The sequence below is a fragment of the Leptonotus elevatus genome, chromosome 1, assembly GCF_054856555.1.
Source record: "Leptonotus elevatus isolate MCC_2025b chromosome 1, RoL_Lele_1.0, whole genome shotgun sequence".
In the NCBI taxonomy this organism is placed as follows: domain Eukaryota; kingdom Metazoa; phylum Chordata; class Actinopteri; order Syngnathiformes; family Syngnathidae; genus Leptonotus; species Leptonotus elevatus.
Genome location: NC_141239.1, coordinates 10,684,634 through 10,710,209, shown reverse-complemented (window position 1 = coordinate 10,710,209; position 25,576 = coordinate 10,684,634). Strand labels below are relative to the sequence as shown.

Below are 25,576 nucleotides of genomic sequence, written 5' to 3'. Positions count from 1 at the left end.
CCCCCCCCCCCCCACCTACAGCAAAATTTAAAAACAAGTATTTCATCAGATTGGCCAAATGAATCAAGGAGTGTGTTTTGGATGCATACTGCATAAGTGAATGGCAATGTTTGTTACATCTTTTTTTAATCTAAACTTGTATAAATTAACAAACAACAGCAGGTTAAAAAGAGGACAGTGTTTAGTACAATGAAATAACGGGACTTATTAATAATAACGGCAGCAGGCTCCAAATCCAAAGTGCAAGATATCAAATTAAAAGGGGGGGGAAATGTCCAGTGTGCATTCCTTATAAGGAATAATGGGTTATAAAGGAATGATTACACAAAATGTCAGTGGCAAAGTCAACAGAAATCTCATCTCATCCACTGTACTCGGGTACCAAAAGAACCACCAGTTTAAATTAACTGCTACAATGGGCTATTCTGAAGTTTACTGTAAATCTAAACAAATGAGAGAAAAAATATAGCAAACCAGTGTGCACTTTCCTTTCCTATTTACAGTAACACAGGCAGCAAAGTTCTTCAATTTCAAATATATTATACAAGCAGAAAACAAAGTAAATATACATGACACAAACCGTGATTTGTGTCATGTACATGGAAGACTAAATGTTACAATCATGCCTCAGATAAAGCAAAATGTAAATAGCAAATGACAACTAAGCTTGCTGGTGGAGACGATAGCCGGGGTTCTTAGTCAACGCGAACCCTTCAGTCTGCTTTAAGCTGTAACAACAGGTTCTTGGTCGGTCTCCCCAACAACCTGAGCTGAAAACCAATCTCGCACTTGCTGGTAACTCATTTTGGATTTCTTGCATAATATGTCAAGGTCTTTTTCATTGAGTGAGCCCGTTGAGAGGAAATAATTTACTAAAGGCTGGACATTTGGGGGACCCGCACAGGTTCCGTTCACTTGAGATTTCCGTTTGCGGCTACCTCCAACCCGCGGAGACGTTCCTGAGCCGTTAGCTAAACTGGCGTTATTCTGCTGGGCGGCGAGCTCCGCCAAGAATTTGTCACGGACGCCCTTAACCCATCGCAGCTGTCCGTTTTTCACCGCATAACGCGTGTCCCCAAACCACTGGATAACATCAGCTCGAGGTAAACCTGTAATCTTAACGAGTTCTGTGTAATCTTCGCTCTTGGGCCACTGGCAACGGAGGAAGTGCTGCTTTAATAAAGCCAACTGCTCCTTGGTCTTCCTCGGTCTGCCACCAGATGTCCGGGATGTGGATGCGGTTGAGAGGTGTAGATTCTCGCCCCTGGCTGAGTGGACCGACTTCTTTGATGTGCTGATGTTGTTTGGGGGCTGCTGGTATGGTGACGCTGTAAGTGGTGGAGTTCCAGAGGGGGAGGAGCAGGGAGAGGTTTTGAGTGCGTCGGGCGGTTCTTGTGGAGGAGACTGTTGGTCAATCTTGCAGGGCTTTACCAACTGTAAAGGTTCTTCTTCACTTTGCTCCCCGTCTTTTATACTGTCCCCGTCACCAGACAGGTCTTCCAACGCTTCGTATCCCTCCGCCTCAAGGTCCCGTTCCCCGAATGTCTCAAGGCTGTGAGACAAGAAAGCTTGAAAGAAATGTGAATTTCTTATCACGTTGCTGCGGGCTCCCTCTTGGCCCTTCCCGGCGGGATTAAAAAGACGACTCTTTTGAGTCGTAAGTGAAAGCGGTTCGCTTTGTTGTTCGTGTTTGCCTCCTACAGCCGTGAGGTTCGAAAAGCCCTGGGCTGCTGCCAGACTTCCTCGTCCGACTCGGAGCTGGTAACGGCTGTCGCTGAACCATTTTCGGATGTCATTGCGGCTCAAGCCAGTCTCTTCCTGCAAGCGCCTAAGCTCCACCTCTGCAGGCCAGTTCTCTCTCAAAAAGCTCTTGCGCAGTGCAGCCAGCTGGACTTTAGACTTTTTATAGCGTCCATGGCGGTGTTGTTGTGGAGAGGACCCCGAAAGGTCTAAGGACACCTCAGCAGCAGCGTCGGCGGCGGTGGTAGCCGCCGCATTAGCACTTGATGGTATGTCACTTGGAGGGCGGTAGAAGTAGGAATCCTGAGGTGGCGGTAATGTGGAACTGAAACACGGGGAGGTGGATTTGGTTGGTTTACAAGAATCTGGTGATTCACATTTTGGTTTGTTCTTCTGAGGAGTCACACTCGGGAAAACAGGCTCCGCTTCACAATCTTTATCCTCCATTACTTTGGCTTCCTCACTTGTTTCAGCTGAGTCATCGAAGGAATACGGCACCGATAGTTTCCGTCGTGTCTCTTCTATCTCCTCTGATGACCAGCTGATCCCATATTTAATTCTCTGTACCATAAACCAAACCTTAACTTTGTCCAAGGGCAAAGAGCAAACCCGGGCAAGGGTGTTGACCTCAAGTGTCGATGGGTATGGAAACAAGTTAAAGGCTTGGGCTAGCTCTGGAATGGAGTCCAGCTCGCGGGTTTGATCAGAGTGAGTCCACACCAGTTTGAGTTCTTCTGACACAAGGGGCAAGCACACCACAGAGTTGTGGTTTGTGGTGAAACTGGACGCAGAGCTTGGGTTGCTTTCAGGTGACCTGGCCGGGAGATGCAAATCTTTAGCAGCGTGTTTATCTTCTTGCTTTACTTTACAAACGGCCTTTGTTGTTTTACTATCCAAGAACTTCTTGGTCGTATGTGGTCCCACTCTGCCATTTTGTTCATCGTAGGTCGCCATCTGGGCCTTGCAAGTAGGGTCTTTCACCTGGAAGAAAAAGGGGGTTATTTTATATGTTGGTAGTTTTGGGGGGAAATAAGGGTCAGACCACAAGAGATCATGTTTATATTTTAAGGACTTTTGTTTTGCCCTCATTGTCGAAGTCAGTTATCGGACAGCTGTTTCCCCTCCCCCCTCTACTTTGAACTCCTTATTCTGAACTCCCACTGAAACGAGTCGTATACCCGGTCCAGACTGGGTTCCCCTCCCCCAAAGTGTGGTGGGTGACTTTTGTTTTGTGTGAGCAGGGGGGTGGGTGGGGGGGACATTGGTCGCAAAAGGGTGGGAGTGTGGAGAACGGACATCCATGAGAAAACCCTTCACGGTTACGTTCTCACCCTTTTCTTGTTGGGCTTTGTTCCACTTCAAGTCTCCAAAGACAAGTCGAGCCCCTTCACGAAGGCAAACAGCAGAGCAGAAGCCTGTGAACTTGCAAATGGAGAAAATGATCCGTATTAGTCAGCTAGGCTTTAATTATATCTTCCAAAGTTAAAAAGTACTTAACACAAAAACACCTCAATGGAGTTTGAGAAACTTTGTTAAATGTTAAGCAACAGGTATCCATAAAACAAGCCAACGTTTTAATGTAACTTTTATGTAAAACTACAGTGGCTAAGCAGTATTGAGTACACCAAATATTTTTTTCTTCACTGGATTTTATGAATGAGTAGTCGAACAAGCACATCCTGGGCACTGTGCTCATTTTTTTTTAAATATATATATAGGCCTAAACATTGCCCTTAATATTGAACGTTTTAAATATGAAACAATAGGAAATAGTGCGCATCTTGTTTTGAGACTGCACCATGGCCGAAGATTTAGGTCGCTTTAGCTACGCAAGAAATGTGTAACCAAACCACGAGCCAACTCTAACGCCACAATGTTCGTCATTCGTGACCTATTGGAACAAATAGGGGCGGTAATGTAGTAGCCGCACTACGTTTTTTTTTTTTTTTTTTGTAGTTTAATTAACACGTAAACCAGCGAAATAACAAACATTTATTAAAATAAGGGGGGCTATAAAGCTAAAAAGTTGCTCGTTGTGGCACTAACAATGGTAGTCGAGCCTGTGCCCCTTATGGCGTACCAAGTAAAACGCTTCACTGAGCTGGCGCACTTCGCCGCTAGACACACTTAGGTCGAACGTGAAAAATAAACTTACCACAAAAGAATCCGTCGTCCCCGGGTTCCGTGTGAGCAAAAATACAACAACAACAACAAAAGCCTCAGTTTCCGTTTCGTGAGAGGCGGCTCTAAATGGCCGAAGTTTGGAAGAAGACTATGGACACAATGCCCGTCCGTCTGGCGGCTTGACCCTTGTCTTATTTAACCGAGCACCGCGTCGGATTAACGGCCAAGGAAAGCAAAATGCGACCGCGACCAAGTTTGTCGCCCTTTGGTCGGACTTGGTCTCGCTCGAACCCCGCTTAGGCGTCTTTTATTTCCAAGTGGGAGCTGGGGTTCGGTCGCGATCGCTGCTTGGTCCGCGGCCGCTTTTGTTCTGTTGAGAAGTGTTTCCACTGTCCGGCCAGATCGAGGCGAGGCGGAGCTGCGGACCAGGAAGCCCAACAAGGCCCAACTGACTGTCACCGCCTCGGCGGGGTGGGTGTGCCATTCTGCCGGGGAAGGCTTCACATTGGTGGGAGGAAGCGTCTGTACAACAAATCCCGGCCACTGGGCTAAACACTTTTTTTTGTCCCCTTCTACGCAACCACGTTGCGCGCCCCCATCAGATCTGGGCCACATACTATTTACGATGAGATTTTTTTTTATTTTCTCTGCCAACCAACAGCACAATACTCTACCATGTTTCTCACATGGTGACATGGTGACATGGTGTGTTTTTATAAGTCCTTTAATAGGGGGGGGGATGTCTTTTTTTTGTACAAATTGTAAATGTATTCACCAGTATATAAAGATGGTGCATATCATTTTGAATGAAATTAAAGGACTGTTAGAGAGAAAATGTTACAGTTCTGTGGTTGGGTGTTTCCATCCGCAATCCGGCTTGAGCATTTCCTCAAGTTTGCGTGAGGTTTCGCTAGATTAATCCACATTCTAAAAACACACCCGTAAGGTTAAGCAAAGACTCTAAATTGTCCTTTAGGTGAATGTAAGTGTAAATGGTTGTCTATGTGCCCTGCAATTGACTGGCAATCAGTCCAATATATACTCTGCTTCTTACCCAGCTGGGATAAGCATGTATGAGTGTGAGGGTTCTCTCTTGTGCTGGAGTGTCAAATTAATTTTTGTCACAGGTCGCATCGTAGTTATGGTTTCCCTTAGAGAGCCATTATGACTGCCTACGATCGGCAATCATGACAAACTGATGGATAACTAGTTGGAAATCAGAAACCAGTAAATTGCTAAACTAGTTGGCAATCTATTTTAAAGGGGGGATAAGTAACAAACGCGTTTTGCAATATCTCACTGTTGTGAAATGAAGACAATTTGCAAGAAACATGAAGTCGACACACATGATTTGCCTTTGTGGGCCACATAAAATTATGTCATGGGCCAGATCTGGCCCCCGGGCCTTGTATTTGTCACATGGGCTCTAGTGGTACACAAAAGACTCACGGCATAAGTACAGCTCAGTTGTATTTAACCTTTAAGTTCAATATATTTGTATGTTTATTTGGATCAAATTCACCTAACTTTTACGTGCAATACATTTTTGTTTGTGTCTTGCAGAAAAAACAAACCTTTACAGTATAATGATGCTTAGTTAAAATAGTAGAATATACAGTTACGTATATCAAATAAAAATGGAGTTTAAAATTAAAGGACTATTGTAGAGGACAAAGTCATCTCAAAGCACATAGCGCCCAGAAAAGAGAACAATTGACGCACACAATGAACACAGTGGAGTGAGCAAAGAGGCCATCAGATATCTTGTCAAAAAAATAAACTTTCCAAGCAGTACAAAAATGTCTATCTCTTACACACTTTAGTGTTTGCTTGGTGGGTGCTGCTGGTTTTGTTAGCAATAGTCTGCATCTCTGATCTGAATGAGCAACATTTTCTTTCCCTGAAATCAATTAATGGAGGCCACTATTTCAGGAAATGTATTACATCAGGTGTGTCTAATTACCTCGCAAGAACAAATGTAACAGTTCAGTCCATCAAAAAGATGTATCCTATGACAGAGCAGTGACATCACATCCCTTCCTTTTCTCATCATTCATTCATCTTGACTCTATATTACTTGTCCACATTAAGGTTGTGGGTGAGCTGGAGCAGCTCCCTTTGTGAGAAAGGGCGTGATCAACCTTGGACTGGTCGCCATTGAAAAAGTGTACATAGACAACCATTCACGCTTACATTCACACTCTCGGACATTTTAAAGTCTTCAACATGTCTTTGAAGTCCTCCCACGCATATTTTTGGAATATGGAAGGAAGTCGCATCATGCGGGCAAACCTACGCTAGCACAGTGAGAACATGCAAAGCACAAATTTGAGTCTTCAATGGACCTAAAAAGTTTGGGGGATGTTGAACTGTAGTCATTTAATCATTGTTACTTCCCCTGTTTTGAATAAGACGTAACAGCAGTGTTACCGCATTTCTTTATTTATCAAGATAGATGGTGAAATACTGCACTGTATAATAGCAACACACAAATATACAAAATGCATTAACATTTCATCAAAAATACTGTGTTTTACATTTTGGCGGCATCCACATCAAATATAGACAACCCAGCTTCATATTTACCTCAAATACAATTTTATATTCTTCAACTAAGTAATAGTTATAGTAAGCAATAGCGGAAACCTCTAAAGTTGACTGACCATTCTCATTATTTCATTGTGTTTTTCTTGGCTGCACAGCTACCAGATTGTGGATGTTAGATTTTATGGTCCAATCAGATTTCGGCCTCTTTGTGCCACAATGACAACAAAATCATTATCTGCCCAGGGCCTTCAGAATCACCATTGCTGGCCGATATCATTTAAACTATACTAGCGATGGGACTATTTCTTTAAGCAGCCATATTTCAAATTCACCAGTCAACACAAGCTTATCCTCCATCCAGCAAAACTGTCGCCACAGCCAACTTTAACTATCAAAACGCATCTGTACACATTCATTTATGTTATGTACGTGTCAGCATCTCTGCTGAGAATGACCCCCCCCCCCCTCTTAAATGTTTTTTTGTCATATCAGATAAATATTGATTCTTAAGTGCTACAGAAGATATAAGTGGCACAGTTACATACTGTTACTTTGCATTTTTTGTATAGTATTTATGGGTTGTATTCTATAATTGTGACATAATAGTGGTGGTATTAAGATGTGGATTAAGTCAGTTAAGTCCCAAATGAAGGCCCGATACCAATATGCACAGCCCACCACTGTATTCATCAACTGTTTGACCCTCGAACAGATAGAATCCATTTCCATAATTTCCTCTGGCAAGAGTTGTTTCAATTTGAAAAAAAATTGGAGGTCGACTAGCGTCCTTGACACAAATATAATTCAAATTTAGAGGTTTCGCTATAGTAGCCATTCAAACTTCCCCGGAGTCTTTCATTTAAATAGACACTTGTGGTGATTGGATTAAGAAGTAGTGACAAAGGTTTTCAACGCCACATCTTCCTGTGATTAGAAATGGTTGCTTGTCAAGGGAAGCAGAAAGCGTGGCATTCTTATAAAAGACGGGACGAAAGATGAGAGCCAGGAGACGTACGGGACTTGGGTCAGCAGGAACTTAAGGGAAGTAAAGTCTTCTACATCTCGCCCTGGAAAAGCAAACAAACATAAATAACATACAAACACCAGTGACTCACTTTTTCATTCTTCCCAAAAGTCATTCACCTTCGAGATCTTGGATCCTGTAACGCCTCGCCAGGTCGCAGGTCATGAGAATTTTGCCGCTCAATGACATCAGGTTTTTATCTTTAAAAGCAGAGACAGGATTAGTTAGTTGGAGCTCAAGTCAAAAATGTTCTTTGCAATAACTTGTTCAGTGTGCTCCCACGAGTTTAAATGTGGTATTCTGATATTGCGTTTGTGGAGGAAGAATTGAGCAGAATAACCAACCCGTTGATGTCAATGTGCCCACGGACATATCTTACCAACATCACGGTTCAACGTGTTTTCTGGGTTTGGGCATGTGACATTCGCAAGGCAGGCACGTGAGTATTATGACATCAATTTCAGTAGCAGTTAGGGTGCGGTGCCACATACATATAAGCCACCTTGACTGGCTGAAAACAGCAGGATCAGTCCTTTCAAATGGGAAGTCAACACGCAAAAAATCTTGACAATAATATGTTCTACGCAGACCCACTAGTCTAAATACGGTCTTTTGATTAATATTGCGTTAGTGGAATATGAGTTAAGCAGCAAAATCCAGCAGTTTTGATCCATATCAGGAGGCGGCCATTTTGCCACTTGCTGTCGAGTGAAAATGACACCACAATTGTTCAGGTCTCAGGTAACAACCAATCACAGCTCAGTTTAAGAAAACAGGTGAGCTTTGATTGGTCGTTGCTTGAGCAACTGTGATGTCTTCTTCAGTCGACAGCAAGTGGCAAAATGGCCGCCCCCTGAGATGGATAAAAATGTCTGGATTTTGCTGCATAACTCATTTTCCACAAATGTAATATTAATCGGAATGTCATGTTTAGCCTAGTGAGGTCACATTTAACATATTGTCAAGAAATGTTTAATGTTGACTTCTCCTTTAATTCTTATTCCATAAACGCAATACTAATCTTGTTTAGACTTGTGGGGCACATACGACACAATGAAAAATGTTTGATTTCCAAATGTCAGTCAATGTAGAAAAGGCCTACCTTTAGCGAGGTTGACAATACACCGGCCACTAAATTCAGTGCTTTCTCCGTTGGCAAACAGATTCTTAGACTGAAGGTGAAACAATTTAAGATTAGAGAAAACGACTGACAAAGACTCTACGCATGGGGTGCTTCTGCTAAGGAGGGACGTACCGATACCTTGGAATCGACTTCCTGTGGTGCATCATCTGAAAACAGGACCTGAGTTATTAGTTCCGTCTTCACTGGTCCCGGCCACAGACTGACCGATGCCACTCCCCTGCTCCGAAGCTCCACGGCCATGTCTACTGCCATGCGGTCACACTGTAAACAAATTGTTTAATTCCTCGATACATACATTTGACAGCTTATCAAACACCAACTTACTGCTGCTTTCCCAACACCATATGGCACATTGAAGAGATATCGCAGCCCTCCAAAGGATGAAATGGTGACAATCAAACCCTGACCTCGTGCCACCATCATACGGGACGCATACACCGAGGAGATATAGTGGCTTCTACCAGATTGAGCACACAAAACAAAAACAAAAAGGTTGAGTTCATTACTTTTGTTATCGTTATTCACAAACAGTCACACATTGCCGCAAAAGGTCTTGTACCACCACTAAAACTGTTAACGAGAGAATGCCTTTTGCAGCCATTTTCTTCTACTGGCACTGCACATACATTTCACTGTGTTATTTAGTATGCTTCTGTCGATCAGTATTACTGCACTATCCTCAAAGGAGTGTAGTACAGTACCTGATTTTTTTTTTTTGGGGGGGGCACATGAAATGAGCATACTGTATTTCTGCCTGATGACCGTTTTTGTGAACACGTTCAGCCTGGCGTCTGAATTTTTGAGCGACAGTTCCTTTTTGTTTAAGAGTGCTACGTTTTGTACGACTTGCAGGAGAAAACTTGGCTAAACACAAGGACAAGTTCATTTTTGGAAACATCGAACTTAGTTCAAAATTATTAAATAATTATAATTATCTAATGAAATTTTTTTTATGGCGTTTGGCGGCATGTACCTCAAATGTGATATACAACTTAATTTAAATGGTATAGAAATTGAACAAGTTACTGAAACAAAGTTTTTGGGAGTGATTATTGATTATCAACTGTGTTGGAAGCCACAGGTAGAATACACTAAACGTAAATTAACTAAATCAGTGGCTGTTCTTTATAAAGTAAAGGATTTTCTAAATAAGAACAGTCTTCATATATTGTATTCTTCTCTTGTGTTGTGCCACCAAACATATTGAGCTGAGGTTTGGGGAAATGTAAAACAAATATAGACAAAGTTATTAAATTACATAAAAAGTGATTACAATAGTAAGGCTGGCTGCAGACAATCAACTAATCAATTATTTATAGGATCTGTTATTTTAAAATGGATGGATATCGTGTATTTGAAAACAGTGGAAATACTTTTATTGTTTGTATTCAGAATTTCTTTAAATTAAGGGAAGGAAACTATATAATTTAATTATGTTTGAAACATGTTAAGTGTCGTCATTACTGTGAAGTAATGACAATGCAGTTTATAGCTATGACTAAGCATGCTGGCCAAATACCTCAGGCCTGTGTTGTTGATGGTGTCCCAAAAAGACGGATCGGTCTCCCAGAACTTTTTGCCGTTGTTCTCGAAGATAGCCTGCAATGACACAACACATTTGTCATGACAGAAAATAACATGATGGGTATTAATCACAATAACGGATTATTACCCCAGGGCTGCCACAAGTGATTGCAGTTTGCAGCTCAAACAAAATGTTGAATTAAAAAAAATCACATAATCCATCATCATGTGTGACATTACTAGAGATGTTAGAAAATCTCATGACACTTTTGCTGAGTAAGCATCTAAAAATTGAACTCCAGTGTGTTTATTTTGCGACGCTACTTTAGAAAGGTACCATTAATACCCAGGAGGAAATGTGCAATGATAACATAAACATGAAATAATTTCTTGTATGGTTAATTAACATAACTATAACAACAGTTCTCACTTGACATTCTGATTGGAAATGATCCATCCATGATCCAAGCTCGAAACTTGAAAGTCAAGCAACATTACAAAACAGACTGCATTACAGTATTTGATTTAGTGCTTCAATGCCACCAACCTGTACTCCAGCGTATGCATTGTTCACCAAGAGGTCCAGTCTGCCACTTTGCTCCAATTTGATGCGTTCAAACAGTTTCTCGATGTCGCCATCGTTGGTGGAATCGCAGATGACCGGCACACACTTTCCACCCCTCTCGCTTACCTGAGGAGAGAGCAAAGAGATCATACCGTATGTATGTACACTTTATGGGGAGCAGTTGCCCCATAAAGCCGTTTTGAGTTTTAAAATGAGCAGATTGGCTGGGTCATTTGTAGAGGTTTAAAAAATAAAAATAAAATACCTGTATGTAAAATTGTTTATAACAATAATATAATTCATCCTCTTTTTTAACTGTATCATTCATAAGTCAGTTAATTATAAAAAACAATAATCAATTTAACTATTTCTATTAGTTTAACATTTTTTATTCCACTTTTGTTAACTAGAGTATGAAATCCTATACTTTTTTTTTAAAGAAAAGATTATCAAAAATGAGTGGCGTCAAGCAATTAATTTTTTTAATTGTAATTAATCGCATGACTTCAATAGTTAATTTAGGATTAATCACATATTTTAAATCTGTTCTAAATGTACAATATTTTTTTCTAGGTTTTTATACTCTTAACATAAGTGGAAAAAAATGTTAAACTAATAGAAATAGTTCAAATATTTTTTTTATGTCTACAACCGTCAATGGCAGTGAACGAGTTAATAAGATAAATACAATTTGTATAAGATTAAATATTATTAGACATTGGACTATCAGTGGTGATTAGGAGAATATCCAGCAGATGGTGCTATAATGAATTCAAGAATACTGAATCCACTACAAAAGAAAGGAAGATGATTATATACAGTGGACAACAACTTTTGTGAGATAGGGACCGGACCATCCTGCAAATGGCGAAAAACCCACTGAAATGCACTGTGGATTATTATTTTTATTTGTTTCACAAACCTAACTAGTACTAACTAACAAACTACATTTTCCACAGAAAACAGGGAGGATATAGGAAATGGATTTTAAAAAAATCCCAGAAAAAAAATTGTGAATATTATATTAACCATAATAAAAACTTTGAACCTGACAGCAAAAACATCAATGATTTAGTCAAAGGTGAGTTAGAATCTATCAGATACTTTTAAGAAGTGTTTCTTCTCTTTGCCAGCCCAGATTGCCAAGTTTGCTTCATTCTGTTGTGCTACTGACGTATTTCCAACAAGCCCAAAATGTCATTTCTTAAGAGATGCATCATTGATATAGGCCAATATCAGCCGTCTGTTGGAGGTGGGGCTCAACAGCCATCGCCGTTATAGACAAATAAGCGAGCGGGGGTTGGGGATGGGAGAGTTGCGACAGGGGCAGGTGCAAATAAATGAACGTAGGGGGACACGGTGGGTGGCTGTGACACAGTAACAACTAAACAGAAAGAGTTTTTCCTCCCTACTGGCCGTACTGGCCCACTACATCTGATACTGGGGCACGTACCCTAATAAAAGGGGTCTGGTGCAATAAACCTTTCTCATAATGTCTAGTGCATGTATACAGTAGTCTCTCCTTTAAATAATAAATTTAAGAGGAAGTAAAAAAAAATTAAGTACCTAAGCTGGCAAGAGACTAACTTCTCGGTATGTTGCCTAGCTATGTGGTTTTTGCCCCACCCAGCTAATTTCACCTGGGTTGCTGTTTCCTGAAGAGTCTTTTCTTGACGTCCGGTGATGTAGACGGTGGCGCCTGCCTCAGAAAGCTGCAGCGCTATTCCTTTCCCAATGCCTCTGGAGGCACCCGTCACCACACAAATCCAGCCGGACAGGGACATGTTCTCTGTGGGCGTGAGTAAGGACAAAATAGCAGATTGGATAACAGTCAATCAACAACTGGCATAAATAATGTTGATTAAAAAGAAGCAGGAAAGTAGTAGTCTTAACATCTGTCCCTCTTTCGTAAAGCATTTAGCACAGTCTTAAAGTGTACAAAAGACACACAAGATCAAGTACTGTACAAAGTACAAACCAGCTCTTGACTTACAGTAAGTATACTGTGGTACCTCAAAATTCAATGGTCACAGTACACAATTTGACAAAAATGATCTTAAATTTGTTTTAACATGTGTTGCTTATTCTCATGTGCCTGTTTTTGGCTATCTAAGGATTTAAAGAGAGCAGACATTCAAAAATTAGAAGTTAGGCTTTCCTAATATAGTTTTCAGCTCGGGTGTAGGTACTTGTATGCTGGGTGGTGGGGAAAGGCTAAGCAACAACGCCTCTTAAAAGATTAAAGTACACAGTCATTCCTCAACTCATTCCTTTCCGCCATAGTCCCGTTTACTTGATAACGCCGAATGACGACGCACGATTGCTAGATAATAAAGTCAAAGGTTAACAGTGTACAACAGTTAGTAGGTGAAGTGGTGGTATAAAGAGTTATTAAAATTGACAATTTTTAAGAAAGATGACCACAAAGCGTAAAAAACGAGACTGCATTCAATGTTGACGTATATCCTATGGTAAAATCAAAATGTTATGCAAATTAAGTACAAATAAAATACATTTTGAGGAGGTTGCTTTGTCAATTAATGTCATAAATGTTATTAAACGTAATAGTGAAGTAAATAACCACATCAAGGTAAAACAGCAACTTACAACAACTTAGTGGCGTCGGACAGATATTTTTTTCCCTGCGAAGTCTCCGTAATTATCTGGCACTATCAGCTGCAAACGGTTTGCTGCTGATAGGAATGCAACGCCCACTTTCTTCTTCTTTTGGCCACGTTCTACAGTAGCTGCTGTTGCTTTACTGCCCCCCTATGGCGAGACTTCGTTTTTACAATGCAGTACACTGCATGTGTACCTCACATAAACAGTACAAGACCCCCTCAGAATGTGCGCGCGGTCACAAGCGGGTCACACGTTGCCTATCTACGAGTTAGTTGTAATTTTGTAGAGGATTTCCTATAATCATCTGTCGGTTGCAATGGCAAAACCCACTCTAGGAAAATAAATACTAATACATTTGACATCTTTAAAATAAAAAAGGCATTGAAGTCTTGAAGGCATTTTGAACCTTTGCATCATGCTGAAACACAAAACAAATCTCAAGGGTACAATGTGTTTTTTTTATTTGTGCAGTTGACAAAAATGTCCACACAATACAGTATCAGGAATATAAATGAGGATAGAGCTAGGGCCTCAGTCATCACAATTGGTCCATATACAGTATCAAACAAAATGGCTAGTTTGTTCAAGAAAAAAAAAAAGTATAATAAATAATTTTTGTGTGTGATGTTTCCCTGAAGACTTGTTTAAGAAACAGACTTTTCAAAAGTTGGTCATAATGCGAGAGTCTATTTAACACAAAGGTTACACCTCATACATTTATTTCCCTTTTGGGAGAAGTTACTACCAATACACAATCATTTTGCCTATTGTTTCTGCATGATTTTCAAGATGGAATCATGACTCAGTCTTTGCCCGCGGTACCCGCTACACAGTTGTAAAAGTGAGCGACAAATATGGGATCCCTTTCTTCCAGTATGTGCAAGAAATGATTGCGCTCTTCTTCTCCCCAAGACTCAAACCATTGTGTCCACAGGCGTAGCTGGCATTCAAAAATGTTGGGTAGTCTGTCCTTAACCTTGACAAAGTGCAAAAAGGACAAAAAGTTAAGGAACATTTGTGGATCATTCCATGACAATCGGAAGACATTTTCTGTATCCCACATTAAATTTCAAACAACCCACATAAATACGAAAAACATGCACTTGTTGCATAAATTAGTCATCTGGAGACAAAAAGTAATTGGCTGAAATAAAAATGGATTCCCGAGTATTATTAAAGGGAAAGCCAAATAAAAAAATTTTTTTTGCCAACATCACATGATCAAACCCAGAAAACTGGTGCGCCGTGACTGTCGTCACTTGAGCCTTTGGGTACTGTTATGTCATTTTCAATCGACAGCAAGTGGCAGTACAAGATAAAATGGCCGCCCCCTGAGATGGATAAAACCGGGTGGCTTTTTCTGCTTAGTTCATATTCCACAATATTAATCAGAATATCATGTTTGGACTAGTGGGGGTGCATAAAGTAAAAAAGAAAACTTTCAACTCACTGCCATCAGGCCCAAACCTGTCAAAATGTGGTACATTTGAAATGTTTTCATAAACCTGTATTATTGGTCAGTTGCATTAGTGTGCTATATTTATAAAATATTCACCAATCTTAAGTGTGGAAAATGGTTTGCTCTCTTGGATACAATGTTAATGTTTTTTTGTTGTTGTCTCCTGACAAATGAGGATTTTGGAGTTACAAGTATTCTGCCTGACACCAGTAATATCAAATGTAATGTGAGTTTTAAATCTGATTTTTTTGGTATTATTTGTTGATATGTAGAGGTGCAATGATGAATTGACAACTAATCAATGATCAAATTAATTGATAAAGACTTTGATCATCGATCCCAGACACTGATTCCAGTTTCCGCTCATTTGTTTTGTTGCACATTTTCTAGTTTCAAAAACATAATGCTTTAAGTATTCGATGGTGATGCTTTGAGGTCTTCCTTGGTGACCTTCATTTGACCACATAGCCATTTTGTTTGCACTTTGTCCAGATTTTAGACACTGCTGAATGAGAACAACCAGATCTTTTGCAACATTCTGCTATATTTTACCCTCTTGAACAAGTTTTATACTTCAGTCTTTCGTTTGAACTGACACCTGGCGTTGGAGCCATGGTTTATGTCAAGTCACTTGGTGCAACAGCTCTCCAAGCTCTGAATATTCGTAATGTAACTGCTGACTATATTACGAGTTTCAATCGTTTGCAGCAGTTTGTTTTAGACCTACAAATTACAAACTAATCCCATATTTCCCTCCCTTTTTTTGCTATAAAAAATTGTGACTAACAATTTTTTCTTTTTCTTAAAAAAGTGTAGCATTTTGAATCAAAATTTGTTCATAAAACATTTGTGATTTGCCTTTTCCCCCTCATAAATTAAATGTTTAAATGGTCGTCCTCCAGCAGCTGCACTTGACCAGTTATCTTGGCAGCTAACACAGCTAGCACTACTACTCTTGATCAATAACAATACAATTCATTTGTAACCCCGTTACTGTAATCAGAGTAAAATTAAATGAGTATTCAGATAATATATCGCTTCATATATTTTATTGTGAAGATTTTTTTGCATAATATGTTTTCCAGCTGCCTGAGTGCCTGAAACATGGTTGCGCCAAACACAGCAAATATTGGGGGTGGGAATCTTTGAATTTCTCATGGTTTGATACGATTCTATTTTTGGGTCTGTGATTCGATTTAGAATCAATTTTCGATTAAAACCGATTTTTTTATTCAAAATGATTTGATTGACAATGATTTTATATAAAATTTATAGATGCGCAAGGAATTGTAATTACCTACTTTTTTTTAATCTATAAATTCTCAATTTTTTCCTAAGTGCCTATCCAATTCTTAAATGAACCATTTCTCCACCGGGTGTACATTGTGTGTGGCTGGCAGTGCAGTTACCTCAAGAGTACTGAGAGAGTCTAGAAGGGTGCACACCTTCCCAGGCACGGCTTTGCCCACCAAGTCCTGCAGAAATCTCTCCCGCTGCGAGGAAGTCCATCCCTGGAACCAGCTCAGGATGCACCTCTGCTCCTGGAGGCTTGCATAAGAGATGGGCACCGGCTCTCCGACCTGGCCTCCGCTCGTAAACCTGCACGTCAGATTCTCCAGGGTGGGAGGGCAGGTGACACCCTGGGGTGCCGAGGGAAAGCCTTCCGGCCCAAAAGATGACAGGCCAGGGGGCTCTTGTGTTGCCATGGTCGGTGACGCCGCAGTCGTTGTCGGCGGCGGCGCCCCCCTGTGCATGGAGCGATAAGGACCACACAAGCCGTCTGTGGCCGACATTCTGCGGCTGTCGGTGGAAAATTGCTGCTCGTGGTCCGAGTTTTGGCTGACGCGATTGAACCATGACATCTTTGGACAGGCTGTTCGGTTTCAACATGAGAAAATCAAGCATGCATGCAGCGACTTATCTGCTTTAAATCGATCGGCAGTACCACCCAACAGGGGATATCATTCGGTTTGTATAACATAAATTGTACGGGCAAACATCCATATGAAGTACTCTGTGCACGAACGCATCTATATTACCCACCTTTGGTAGCCTACATGTCACATTTAAAGATAAGCCGTCATGCTCAGATCTGTGCTACTTCCCTCCTTCCTTTCCTCTTCTTCTTCAGTGCGTTTATAATGCGGTTTGCAAACTGCAATGGTGCATTACCGCCACCCATTGATTTGCAGTCATTACTCATTTGTCTTGCAATCTAAAATAGTAATTAAAAACAAACTAATGTGAAATAAACTAAAGCGTTTGGATTTTCAAAGCATTTTATCTAATTTAAAACGATTATTCTTGATGGCTCCTAATTTATTATGCTTCTCTTTAGTCCATCTGTCTCATATTTGACTTCTTAATTACCTATTCTTTCTCTTGGTCTCCATCCATCCAAGATATGATCCAGGGCAGGCTCTGCGGTGACTGAAAGGTCTAATTTGTGGTGAAGAAAATGGGTGACTGTATTTCACCAATTTAGGAGGGGTTAGTCACTTTCAAACTTTTGAAATTATATTTAATGCGCCCAGTAAAGTGTTTATATAACTGAGAGGAAATCCAAACGAACGTGAAAGTTTCAAACCGACTGTGCTATAAAGTTCGATCTTTGACCTTCAGAAGCATCAGCACTGCGCAGAAATTACGCAAATACAGTCGGTTCGCTTAATATAAAGTCACATTATTAACCAAATGTAAAAATTTGAAGTATATGTACAAATATAAATGTTGTGAAGAAAATTAAAAGGGACAAACGTATTTTTGCTCTCGGATGGAGGAAGTTGTCGGCGATGACGTCGCCTATGGGAGGGCGTTGCTCGAAGCTCTCGCTGGAATCGGTCCAGAGGAACGGAAAATGGCGGACCTCGAAGACGTAACCCTGGACGGGAGACCGCTCCAGTCTCTTCGCGTAGCAGATTTAAAAGCTGCTCTTGAGGAAAGGGGACTGTCGAAAAGCGGACAAAAGAATGCTCTTGTCAAAAGGCTCAAAGGGGTGAGTTCAACTACAAGTTGCGCGGCCACCATTGCTGCGAGTTCTGGATAACGATGAGGCGGGCTGATGCTTTCTCGAGGGCCGACATCCGAGTATCGTTACTGTTGCACAGCGAAGTAGCTGGAGTTTGGCGTTGAATCATTTCCACTCGATTGCATTTTGCCTCTCTTTGGGCTGTGAGTTTTCTTCAAAGTGCGTTCCGTGTTGGTGAGCACACCAGTGAATGGAATAAAGAGTTACGTCAACTTGAGTGCACATCTCGAAATGTGTATTGGGGATGATGTTTCCCTGTTAGCTCATTAGCTATTCTGGCTAACGCCGTGAGTTTAGCGGTGGCCTCTGTGGATTTCTGCTGTTTACGGAGTCTGCCTGAAACACCCGAGAGTATGACTAATTGTTTGCAGCGATGCTATTTTAGTAGTTTTGCGCATTGTAACACGTTCGTTTGAAACTGTTAAGTTATGATCGCAGCCCCCGGTTTAGAATTGTTACTTGTCGCTATGAACTGACGAAGGTCTGCGAATTGCTAAAAATGTGTACTTTGAGGCCTTTGAGCTGCCGTAGGTCATTGACTAGCGGGTTTGTTTACTTTTCTACTGACCGTGGCATCGACCAAATCTGACCGTCCACGCGATTGTTTTATTTCTCATAAGTTTGATTGGCAATTAACCTGACATCAGAATTGCGCCACAAAATCAGCCAATGGTGGTTCCTCTTGCTTTACGTTTCTCTCCACCGTTGGTCGTTTTTTTTTCTTCCATGTCAGAACTTGAGTATTTTAGGAGTTTAACAATGCAATAACAATAGTTTTGTAATAGGCAATTAACGGGCCATAAAGGTTATATCAATTATTTGAGAATTTAATTCTAGAATCAATTATTGGTGCCAGATGTTGATTTTCTATGGCAAATACTGTCCGGCTTTATAACTATTAATCTTCAAAACATTTCTTTGTGTTGCGCTTCCCTTTAAAGTGAAATGCCCGCCATTATAATTATTACATTCACTTATTGTTAAGATACATTTTAAGCATTCTACTTCGTCTGGTTACCCAACAAACATTTATTTAAAGGTTTAATTTGTGTGCTTGTGTTCAAAATGTTCAGACAACAATGATATATACTGATTTTAAATTAGTTTTAACATCAACTTAACATGCATAGCTTGTGCAAAAAAGCTATCCATAGGTTGTGCATAACTTGCTTAAATGCCACAATTCAGTAGTTAGTAACTATTGTAAACACGTCTTGTAAATCACCCATCATCCTACATTCTGCCACTTGTGCAGAATTACAACTCACAATAATGTTTGGCTATAACAGAACTTAAGAACAGCAGCAGCTTTTAGCAATCCAAAGAACAGGCATGTGATTTTTCCGCAAATTCGCGGAATTCCGCTTTTTTTATCTCCCCCCCCCAAAAAAAAATCCGATTTCGTCTCTCTACAGCATTCCGTTTTAGTGTTTCCGCAACTGAAATGAAACCGATCTTGCGATTGGCGGAAGTCTCCGTGTTGACCAATAAGAGCGCTTGTTATAAAGGCATAGGCGTATGCCATTGTTTGTTGACCAATAAACGCGCTTGTTATAAAGGCATGCCATTGTTCATTTCTCAGACGTTTTTGCCGGGTGTTTAAAGAAATGTCCGTGATCGAACGCAAAGATGCTCCGCGAGTTAAGGAAATTGACAAGATCGTAAAAAACAAGTTTCGATGGGACCGGTTAGAGAAGGACATATCTACAAATGTTGGAAAGAAGACTGTGACGAATTTGTTCAGTGACTTTATTCGGAAGATCGATCGTGCCGGGAAAGCGCTTTGCATTTGGTGCCGTGATACCGTTGACGATGGTGCGAGAGGTTTCAAAGCTCTTGAAAGTCACGCAAAGAGCAAAAAACACCTGAAAGAACTCCAGTCAAGAACAACAAATTATTCCATCGCTGGAAGTTTCGGTGCCCAAACGAAAACTCCAAAACTTTACGGCCCCCATCCCTTATTGACATCACAATCGGAAGCGGTAATAGAGAGACGTGATCCACCCCAACAACCTGCACCAGTTTCTGACAGAGTCGTGAATTTTGAGGTCGGTGGTAAACTTTTCAAATTAATCGAAATCAAATTTTCGAAAATATTATAACGTAATAAAAATGGTCGTAAATATTTAACATGGTTAATCATTGACACAAACTCAAATGAATGCTGCATGTTTGCACTTTTCAGGTTTCAATATATTGACTATCTTGATGTATGCAGTTACAGAGATGATCTTAGTCAATCCGAATGCATGCAAAATTAAAAAAAAAAAAATTACATAACAAGACGAACACAAGGGGGCTATCTAGGCTGGTTGTGTGACAGAAAACCTACGCAGAAGAATATTCAAGTATTTGTTTTTACCAGAGCTTGCTGCATGAGGTATTTTATGTTTTTGTTATGCATTATGTATTAAATTAAGAATGATTGATTAAATGATTTATTGCATGGTAAATATATATGATGATATTCTCAGTGATAGTTTTTAAAAGCAAAGGCAGTCCAATGTTTTTGAATGTGACTGATTTTGAGTTGACTAAAACTGCAATTTTATATGGGATAGTTCAATATACATTGAAAATTTATGCTGTTGTTTTGTCTATTTCTTTGTCATCTGAGTGCATTGAAAGTACTCAAAAACACGGAAAACCCATGAGCTCTGGACCTAGCTGAGTGCCCGCGGCCCCCAGACCCCCGGCTAAATTTTCAGATAATTTCACTTTGGTCAAATCACATGCCTGAAAGAAGACAAGAGTGTATTTGTTTATATGAACCTCAATTTAATAATTAAGCTATTCGATTTTTAAAATGACGAATTAATCGAATTATATCTATTTATTGTCCAGTCATAAGTGGAAGATGCAATGCTCCCATAAATTAGCGATGGAATGTATTGTGATGAGGCTTTAGCCTGTTCAGTGCTTGTTTACTAAAAAAAAGCACCAAGCTGTGGGGTGCATTCAGTGAGAGGAATAAGCGTCATTTGCAAAATGAGTAATCGACAGGAGGGGCGGTCACCAACATGGTACCCCACGGGCACTTGGTAACCCTTGTGGACCAGTGATGGTACATTGTGATTTCCTCTGAATGTTTTAGATGTGATCATTTGAACAATGTGAATACTGGTGGTGATTTATAATGATATTGTTGCCTGTAGGCAGTTGATAATTCGGTTTCCTAGTTATTGTGAGAAATCATTAGCATGATCAGTGTGTTCTCATAAATGAAAATAATAATAATAACACATATAATTTATGATTGCCGTTTACATTTCAGGGAAATCTCAAAGTGCTACAGTAGAGAGTTAAAAAAAACACAATACAGTAAACCATATCAGAGTTTAAAATAACAACGGACAAAAGGCTTTTAAAAACACTTTTGGCAAAGTATAACAGTTTAAAATTCCATTTTGCAATAGTCATTAAAAACAGCCTAATATGCCTTTAAAAAAATGTCTTGAGCCTTTTTTCTTCTTCTCGTGGCACCCTCAGGATTTCTGGTAGGGCATTCCAGAGCCCTGGGGTGACCTAGGCTATATGAGCAAAATTGTTACTTTAGAAGTGTGTATCAAACTGGCATTAACATTAATTAGTAGTACTAAAGAAGTAGCTCTCAGCTTCCAAAAGGATGTTGACCACTGCTCTACAGTGTTAAGTCTACAAACAACATAGCGTGTTACTCGTAGTCACACGTATATGATCTCGTGTTCCTGTCTCCGATCGACACCGGTTCCACTTTGCCGTAATGAAATACAACTTTCGTTTTGTTGTTGTTTTTTAGTCTAAAGAAATTCCAAACCTTTGGCTTTTCTTTTTTTTCTTTTTCTTTTTAGTATTACGCCAAGGAATTCCTCACTGACTGACTGTTCCGGGCATTGCAAATATGCTTGTAAAATGATTAATTATAGGTTCAAGGCAAACTATTTTGTGGTTGAGTTAGCCATTTTACAATCACAGAACGTTGAGTGGCATAAATGGAATTAGTCCCAAAGACAGATAATAAATAATAAAATAATTCAAATAATCAGGATGGTTATCAGGCTTCTGTAGAGTTTGCTGATGAACAGATTATTTGAATCAGGTGTGTTGCAGGAGGGAAGCATCTAAAACATGTAGGATAGGGGCCCTTGAGGAACAGCGTTGATGGACCCCTGTTGTATATTAACTCATTCACTGCCATTGACGGCTATAGACGTCAAAAATTCATTTGAACTATTTCTATTAGTTTAACTTTTTTTTCTTCACTTTTGTTAACAAGAGTATGAAAACCTAGAAGAAAATCATTGTACATTTAGAACATATATAAAATTTGTGATTAATCGTGAGTTTACTATTGAAATCATGCGATTAATTACAATTAAAAAAAATAATCGCCTGACGCCCCTAATTTTTAATAACTTTTCACACACAAAAAATATTATTTAAAAAAAAGTGTAGGTTTTCATACCCTTGTTAACAAAAGTGGGAAAATCGCCAACCGAAAGCAAGCAAAAAACCCATTGGCATCATGGCAAGCTGAGATGACAGACAGGAGCTTGAAGCCCCATTGGCTTTATTTAAATCTGCTGTGCAGGACAATTTTGGGTTGCGTTTGAAGTACAACAACATTGTGAGCGAGTGGTGGATTGGATGAGGTGAGGTCAGTGTGTTGGCGTTGTTCGACAGTTGTGGAAACGTCAAACATTCATTCATGCTAATGCATATTAGTCGGCATCATCCACCCGTCAAATCACCGGAGCCAGGCACAAGAGAATAGTCCAACACCTTATCCCTTTGCAAAGAGGGCCGGATTTGGTGAAATTAAAATGTGGGGGGGGCAACCATTTAGTTTAGTCTGACATTCTTTTTTACATGGAACCCCAATTACATCTAAACACATTTTAGTAAACCAGTCTGCCTTTCATATTTGACTTACTCATTTCAATTTAAATTTTTTTAAACACGTCTTTGGTTTCATTTGAGAACAGATAACACATAACTGGCAATTTAATGTTCACTGAACTTTTTGATTTAAAAACAGGGAAATAAGTAAAAGTATTCACAAGTGCCAATTACCTTTCAAACATGAACTATCACCACTGGCAAATAAATGTTCTCTCAACTTTTAATTTTAGTAACAGATAAATATGTAATCATAATAATCACCAGTGTTGGGTTCATTTGAAACATAGCATATCATTAAAAATAAATGTTCACTGAATTTTGAAGTTCAAAAAAGGGATACAAGTCATTTTATTCTGAAGTGGTTTAATAAAATAAAATAAAAGTTGTTGCGGGTTTCTGTGAAAAAAAGGGTCAAATTTCGCTGTAAAAAATAATTTGTAATTCATTGTCGCTGTCAGTTTACCTTGCCCGCAAGCTGATTTGTGAGTTCACAAACCCCCGAGAATCAATCTTGTCCGGAGCTCGCTGATTTTTCTGCGAGCCGCACCGCTAGTGTTGTTGACCAATCACAAAGCAACAGTGTGTTTGGGGGAGGGATATGCGGCTGTGACGAAAACAAGAAGCCCAAGGCCGGGGAAAAAAATACGCTTGATTAAAATATCGTAATGTTCTTTAAGATGCCGTTTTCCCACATATTGACATTGCAAAGGCCCATCCATGGTCATGGAGCTGGATGGAGTGATGCTGCCCTCTTGTGGGTAAACGTGAAATTGCATTTAACAAGTAATTTATACGCTGGACAACAGGACTAGGGCCACACATTATTAATTTTATGATAGAGGCTGCGGGCCGGATACAATTTTTGATCTTTACTATGCAATGTGTGTCAGAATACTCAACGGTATCTCTTATAACAGGCTCTCATGCTGGAGAATCTGCAGAAGACCTCCACTCTTCATGTTGGACTGCAACCAAACTCTCATGTAAGTGTTTTGAAGCTACTTACAGTTTGCTGTTTTCAAACCGCTAACACTCTCCCGACTCCCCGATTAAGCAAGCCGTTCTTAGCTGCGGCTGCTACATTGCTAGCCTGACTTCATGGTACAGTGTTGTTGTTGTTGTTGTTATTTTTAGACTTGTTTTGTCTCGAGAGATGTACGATTTTTTCTTTTTAACTTGGGTTAAATAATCTGGCCAAAAAAACCAAGGCTGCTGGGTGTCCCTGACAACACTAAGTGCGTTTCCATTACTCCCAATTTTGCGCAAAAGCAAGCTGGTAATGGAAACACGGGACATTACGAGAATTGCGCCTCAGAAGTGAAACACTCTTCAATGGAAACACCGACAAGTCGAAATTGTACTTTATCGAAATAGTACAATATCGCTTTTTATTTTTGAAAAAAAACTGTAATGGAAATGCAGCTATTGAGGCAGTGGGTGCACCTTGTGTGCATGGCAACACCCCTTGGAAGACCCCAGGTCTTCTGTATCTACTGTCTCCAATAGGCTATTCTTGTCGAGGCAGGACAAGTTTTAAAATAATCAAAATAAAATTAGAGACATAAAATGGGGCCAAAGAGGGATGATTTGTTTGTTTTTTCCATAACTCAATAATAATATAATAATAATCTTTTGTCAGGTCAAAACAACACTTTGTAATACAGTATGTTAAAACTGTATGTTTTAACATGCTGTATTACAAAGTGTTGTTTTGTTCTTTAACTGCACACTCCCTCTTTAGCCAGTCCTTGAACCCCTTTTGTTCAGTCTGTATATGTTTCCTTTGGGTGAAATGCTTAAGCTAAACCAAAACAAAAAGGAGGTAATTGTTTTCAGCAATAAAGAAAAAGAATTGCTTTTAGAAAACACCAAGAGTCACTGTCTTTAGAAACCAAAGAGTAAGTTTGAAATCTTTGGGTACTAAAGAAATGCTGATTGAATATAAACCCAGTTAGGACACTGTCTGCAGACTTGGGTCATGTAGTGGAACCCAGGGTTCAAAGTAAACATGGTGACACTACATTTAGCTGTTATGCTTCACACAAATAGAATAAGCCCAGTTTTTTAGTGCTTTTAAATCCAGGTTAAAAATGTTGCTTTTTTTCCTATACCCGATGAAGTCGTCAAAACATTTTGAAATCATGTTCCCCCCCATTATTTTATAAGGATAGACTGATAATTGGCCTGGCCGATTATTGGCACCGATATTAGGCATTTTGACAAATATCGGTAAAAAAATTTATCTGACGGCCGATATAAGGAAAATCTAAAACCATTTTAATCTCGGGGAGTTATTTATTTAAATTTTCAGTTAACTTTATAAGAGATGCTACTGACTCTGGGAATTTTCTGAAGCATTTTTTTTGTTCTACATCAAAACAAAGAAATTAGAAACTTTAAGATTTCAGGTCGTTTTAAATTATGGGAAAAAAACATTTACTTAAGAAAACTATAGAGCTCTATGGTATTTACTTGCTTAAGTTTCCATTTAACTTTTTAAGACATACTGATAACCTTGGGAGCTCCATGAATGTTTTGTTAGTAATTTAAAAGGATGTAAATTGTCTAAGATAAAACAAAAATCTATTTTTTGAAAAGTCTGAAAAATTGTTCCATAAACATGCTTTAAGACATTACAACAGAGTCAAGATTGGCATTTGTGTTTGTGTGTGTGTGTGTGTATGGGAGGGGGGTGGCCCCCCCCCCCCCCCCCGCTGAAAATGAATACCGGCTTCAAATATCCATTATTGGCCTCCTTGACTACTAATAATCAGCATCAGTATTGGCCCTGAAAAAAACATATCTCTATTATTTTACTCTTAAATGATTTAAAATGTTTCTGTTAATGTCTTTTAACGTTGTCAATGTATGTTCTTTTAGTAATTTTCGTAAGCTACGGTTTTCTCTGCTTTGCTTCT

General features: G+C 39.7%; 4 protein-coding genes across 8 annotated transcripts in view; 1 reads left to right on the top strand and 3 right to left on the bottom strand.

Annotated features, from left to right (window-relative positions):
- Positions 1-109: 109 nt before the first annotated feature.
- On the bottom strand, positions 110-4,330 carry homeza (homeobox and leucine zipper encoding a). 2 transcript variants are annotated; one of them, XM_086084776.1, is made up of 3 exons: positions 3,896-4,330; positions 3,072-3,162; positions 110-2,721 (listed from the first exon to the last, which is right to left on the bottom strand). In XM_086084776.1, exon 3 carries the CDS (start codon positions 2,692-2,694, stop codon positions 724-726), a length of 1,971 nt encoding a protein of 656 aa, XP_085940902.1. In that variant the 5' UTR covers positions 2,695-2,721; positions 3,072-3,162; positions 3,896-4,330; the 3' UTR covers positions 110-723. The 2 variants fall into 2 exon arrangements, with proteins under 2 accessions (XP_085940902.1, XP_085940911.1); XM_086084785.1 differs by having other exon boundaries at positions 3,072-3,155.
- A 1,960-nt stretch (positions 4,331-6,290) lies between these two features.
- dhrs1 (dehydrogenase/reductase (SDR family) member 1) lies at positions 6,291-17,549 on the bottom strand. 3 transcript variants are annotated; one of them, XM_086074120.1, is made up of 9 exons: positions 16,793-17,549; positions 12,309-12,457; positions 10,651-10,794; positions 10,099-10,178; positions 8,904-9,036; positions 8,691-8,840; positions 8,538-8,607; positions 7,555-7,635; positions 6,291-7,478 (listed from the first exon to the last, which is right to left on the bottom strand). In XM_086074120.1, exons 2-9 carry the CDS (start codon positions 12,450-12,452, stop codon positions 7,342-7,344), a joined length of 939 nt encoding a protein of 312 aa, XP_085930246.1. In that variant the 5' UTR covers positions 12,453-12,457; positions 16,793-17,549; the 3' UTR covers positions 6,291-7,341. The 3 variants fall into 3 exon arrangements, with proteins under 3 accessions (XP_085930246.1, XP_085930239.1, XP_085930255.1); XM_086074113.1 differs by lacking the exon at positions 16,793-17,549 and adding an exon at positions 13,276-13,412; XM_086074129.1 differs by lacking the exon at positions 16,793-17,549 and adding an exon at positions 13,276-13,412 and having other exon boundaries at positions 8,697-8,840.
- On the bottom strand, positions 13,728-16,793 carry c1h14orf119 (chromosome 1 C14orf119 homolog). Its single transcript, XM_086074140.1, has 2 exons — positions 16,159-16,793; positions 13,728-14,266 (listed from the first exon to the last, which is right to left on the bottom strand). Exons 1-2 carry the CDS (start codon positions 16,609-16,611, stop codon positions 14,093-14,095), a joined length of 627 nt encoding a protein of 208 aa, XP_085930266.1. The 5' UTR covers positions 16,612-16,793; the 3' UTR covers positions 13,728-14,092.
- Positions 17,550-17,573: 24 nt separating the features above from the next.
- Positions 17,574-25,576, top strand: part of acin1a (apoptotic chromatin condensation inducer 1a) — a 30,617-nt gene continuing 22,614 nt past the window's right edge. For both annotated transcript variants that reach the window (XM_086074101.1, XM_086074093.1), the window contains exons 1-2: positions 17,574-17,744; positions 23,576-23,641. In XM_086074101.1, coding sequence (XP_085930227.1) covers positions 17,607-17,744; positions 23,576-23,641 — 204 coding nt within the window. In that variant the 5' untranslated portion in view covers positions 17,574-17,606. The remainder of the gene's footprint in view (positions 17,745-23,575; positions 23,642-25,576) is intronic.

What these genes read in the sequence shown, in the direction of transcription:
- homeza (XM_086084776.1), bottom strand. Translation starts at nt 2,694, where the DNA reads ATGGCGACCTACGATGAACAAAATGGCAGAGTGGGACCACATACGACC.
- c1h14orf119 (XM_086074140.1), bottom strand. Translation starts at nt 16,611, where the DNA reads ATGTCATGGTTCAATCGCGTCAGCCAAAACTCGGACCACGAGCAGCAA. An exon ending in ACTCTCTCAGTACTCTTGAG is followed by an intron (nt 14,267 to 16,158) that starts GTAACTGCACTG and finishes CACTTTGTCAAG; the next exon opens with GTTAAGGACAGACTACCCAA.
- dhrs1 (XM_086074120.1), bottom strand. Translation starts at nt 12,452, where the DNA reads ATGTCCCTGTCCGGCTGGATTTGTGTGGTGACGGGTGCCTCCAGAGGC. An exon ending in ATGCATACGCTGGAGTACAG is followed by an intron (nt 10,179 to 10,650) that starts GTTGGTGGCATT and finishes GTGTCATTGCAG; the next exon opens with GCTATCTTCGAGAACAACGG. An exon ending in ATGGTGTTGGGAAAGCAGCA is followed by an intron (nt 8,841 to 8,903) that starts GTAAGTTGGTGT and finishes ATTTGTTTACAG; the next exon opens with TGTGACCGCATGGCAGTAGA.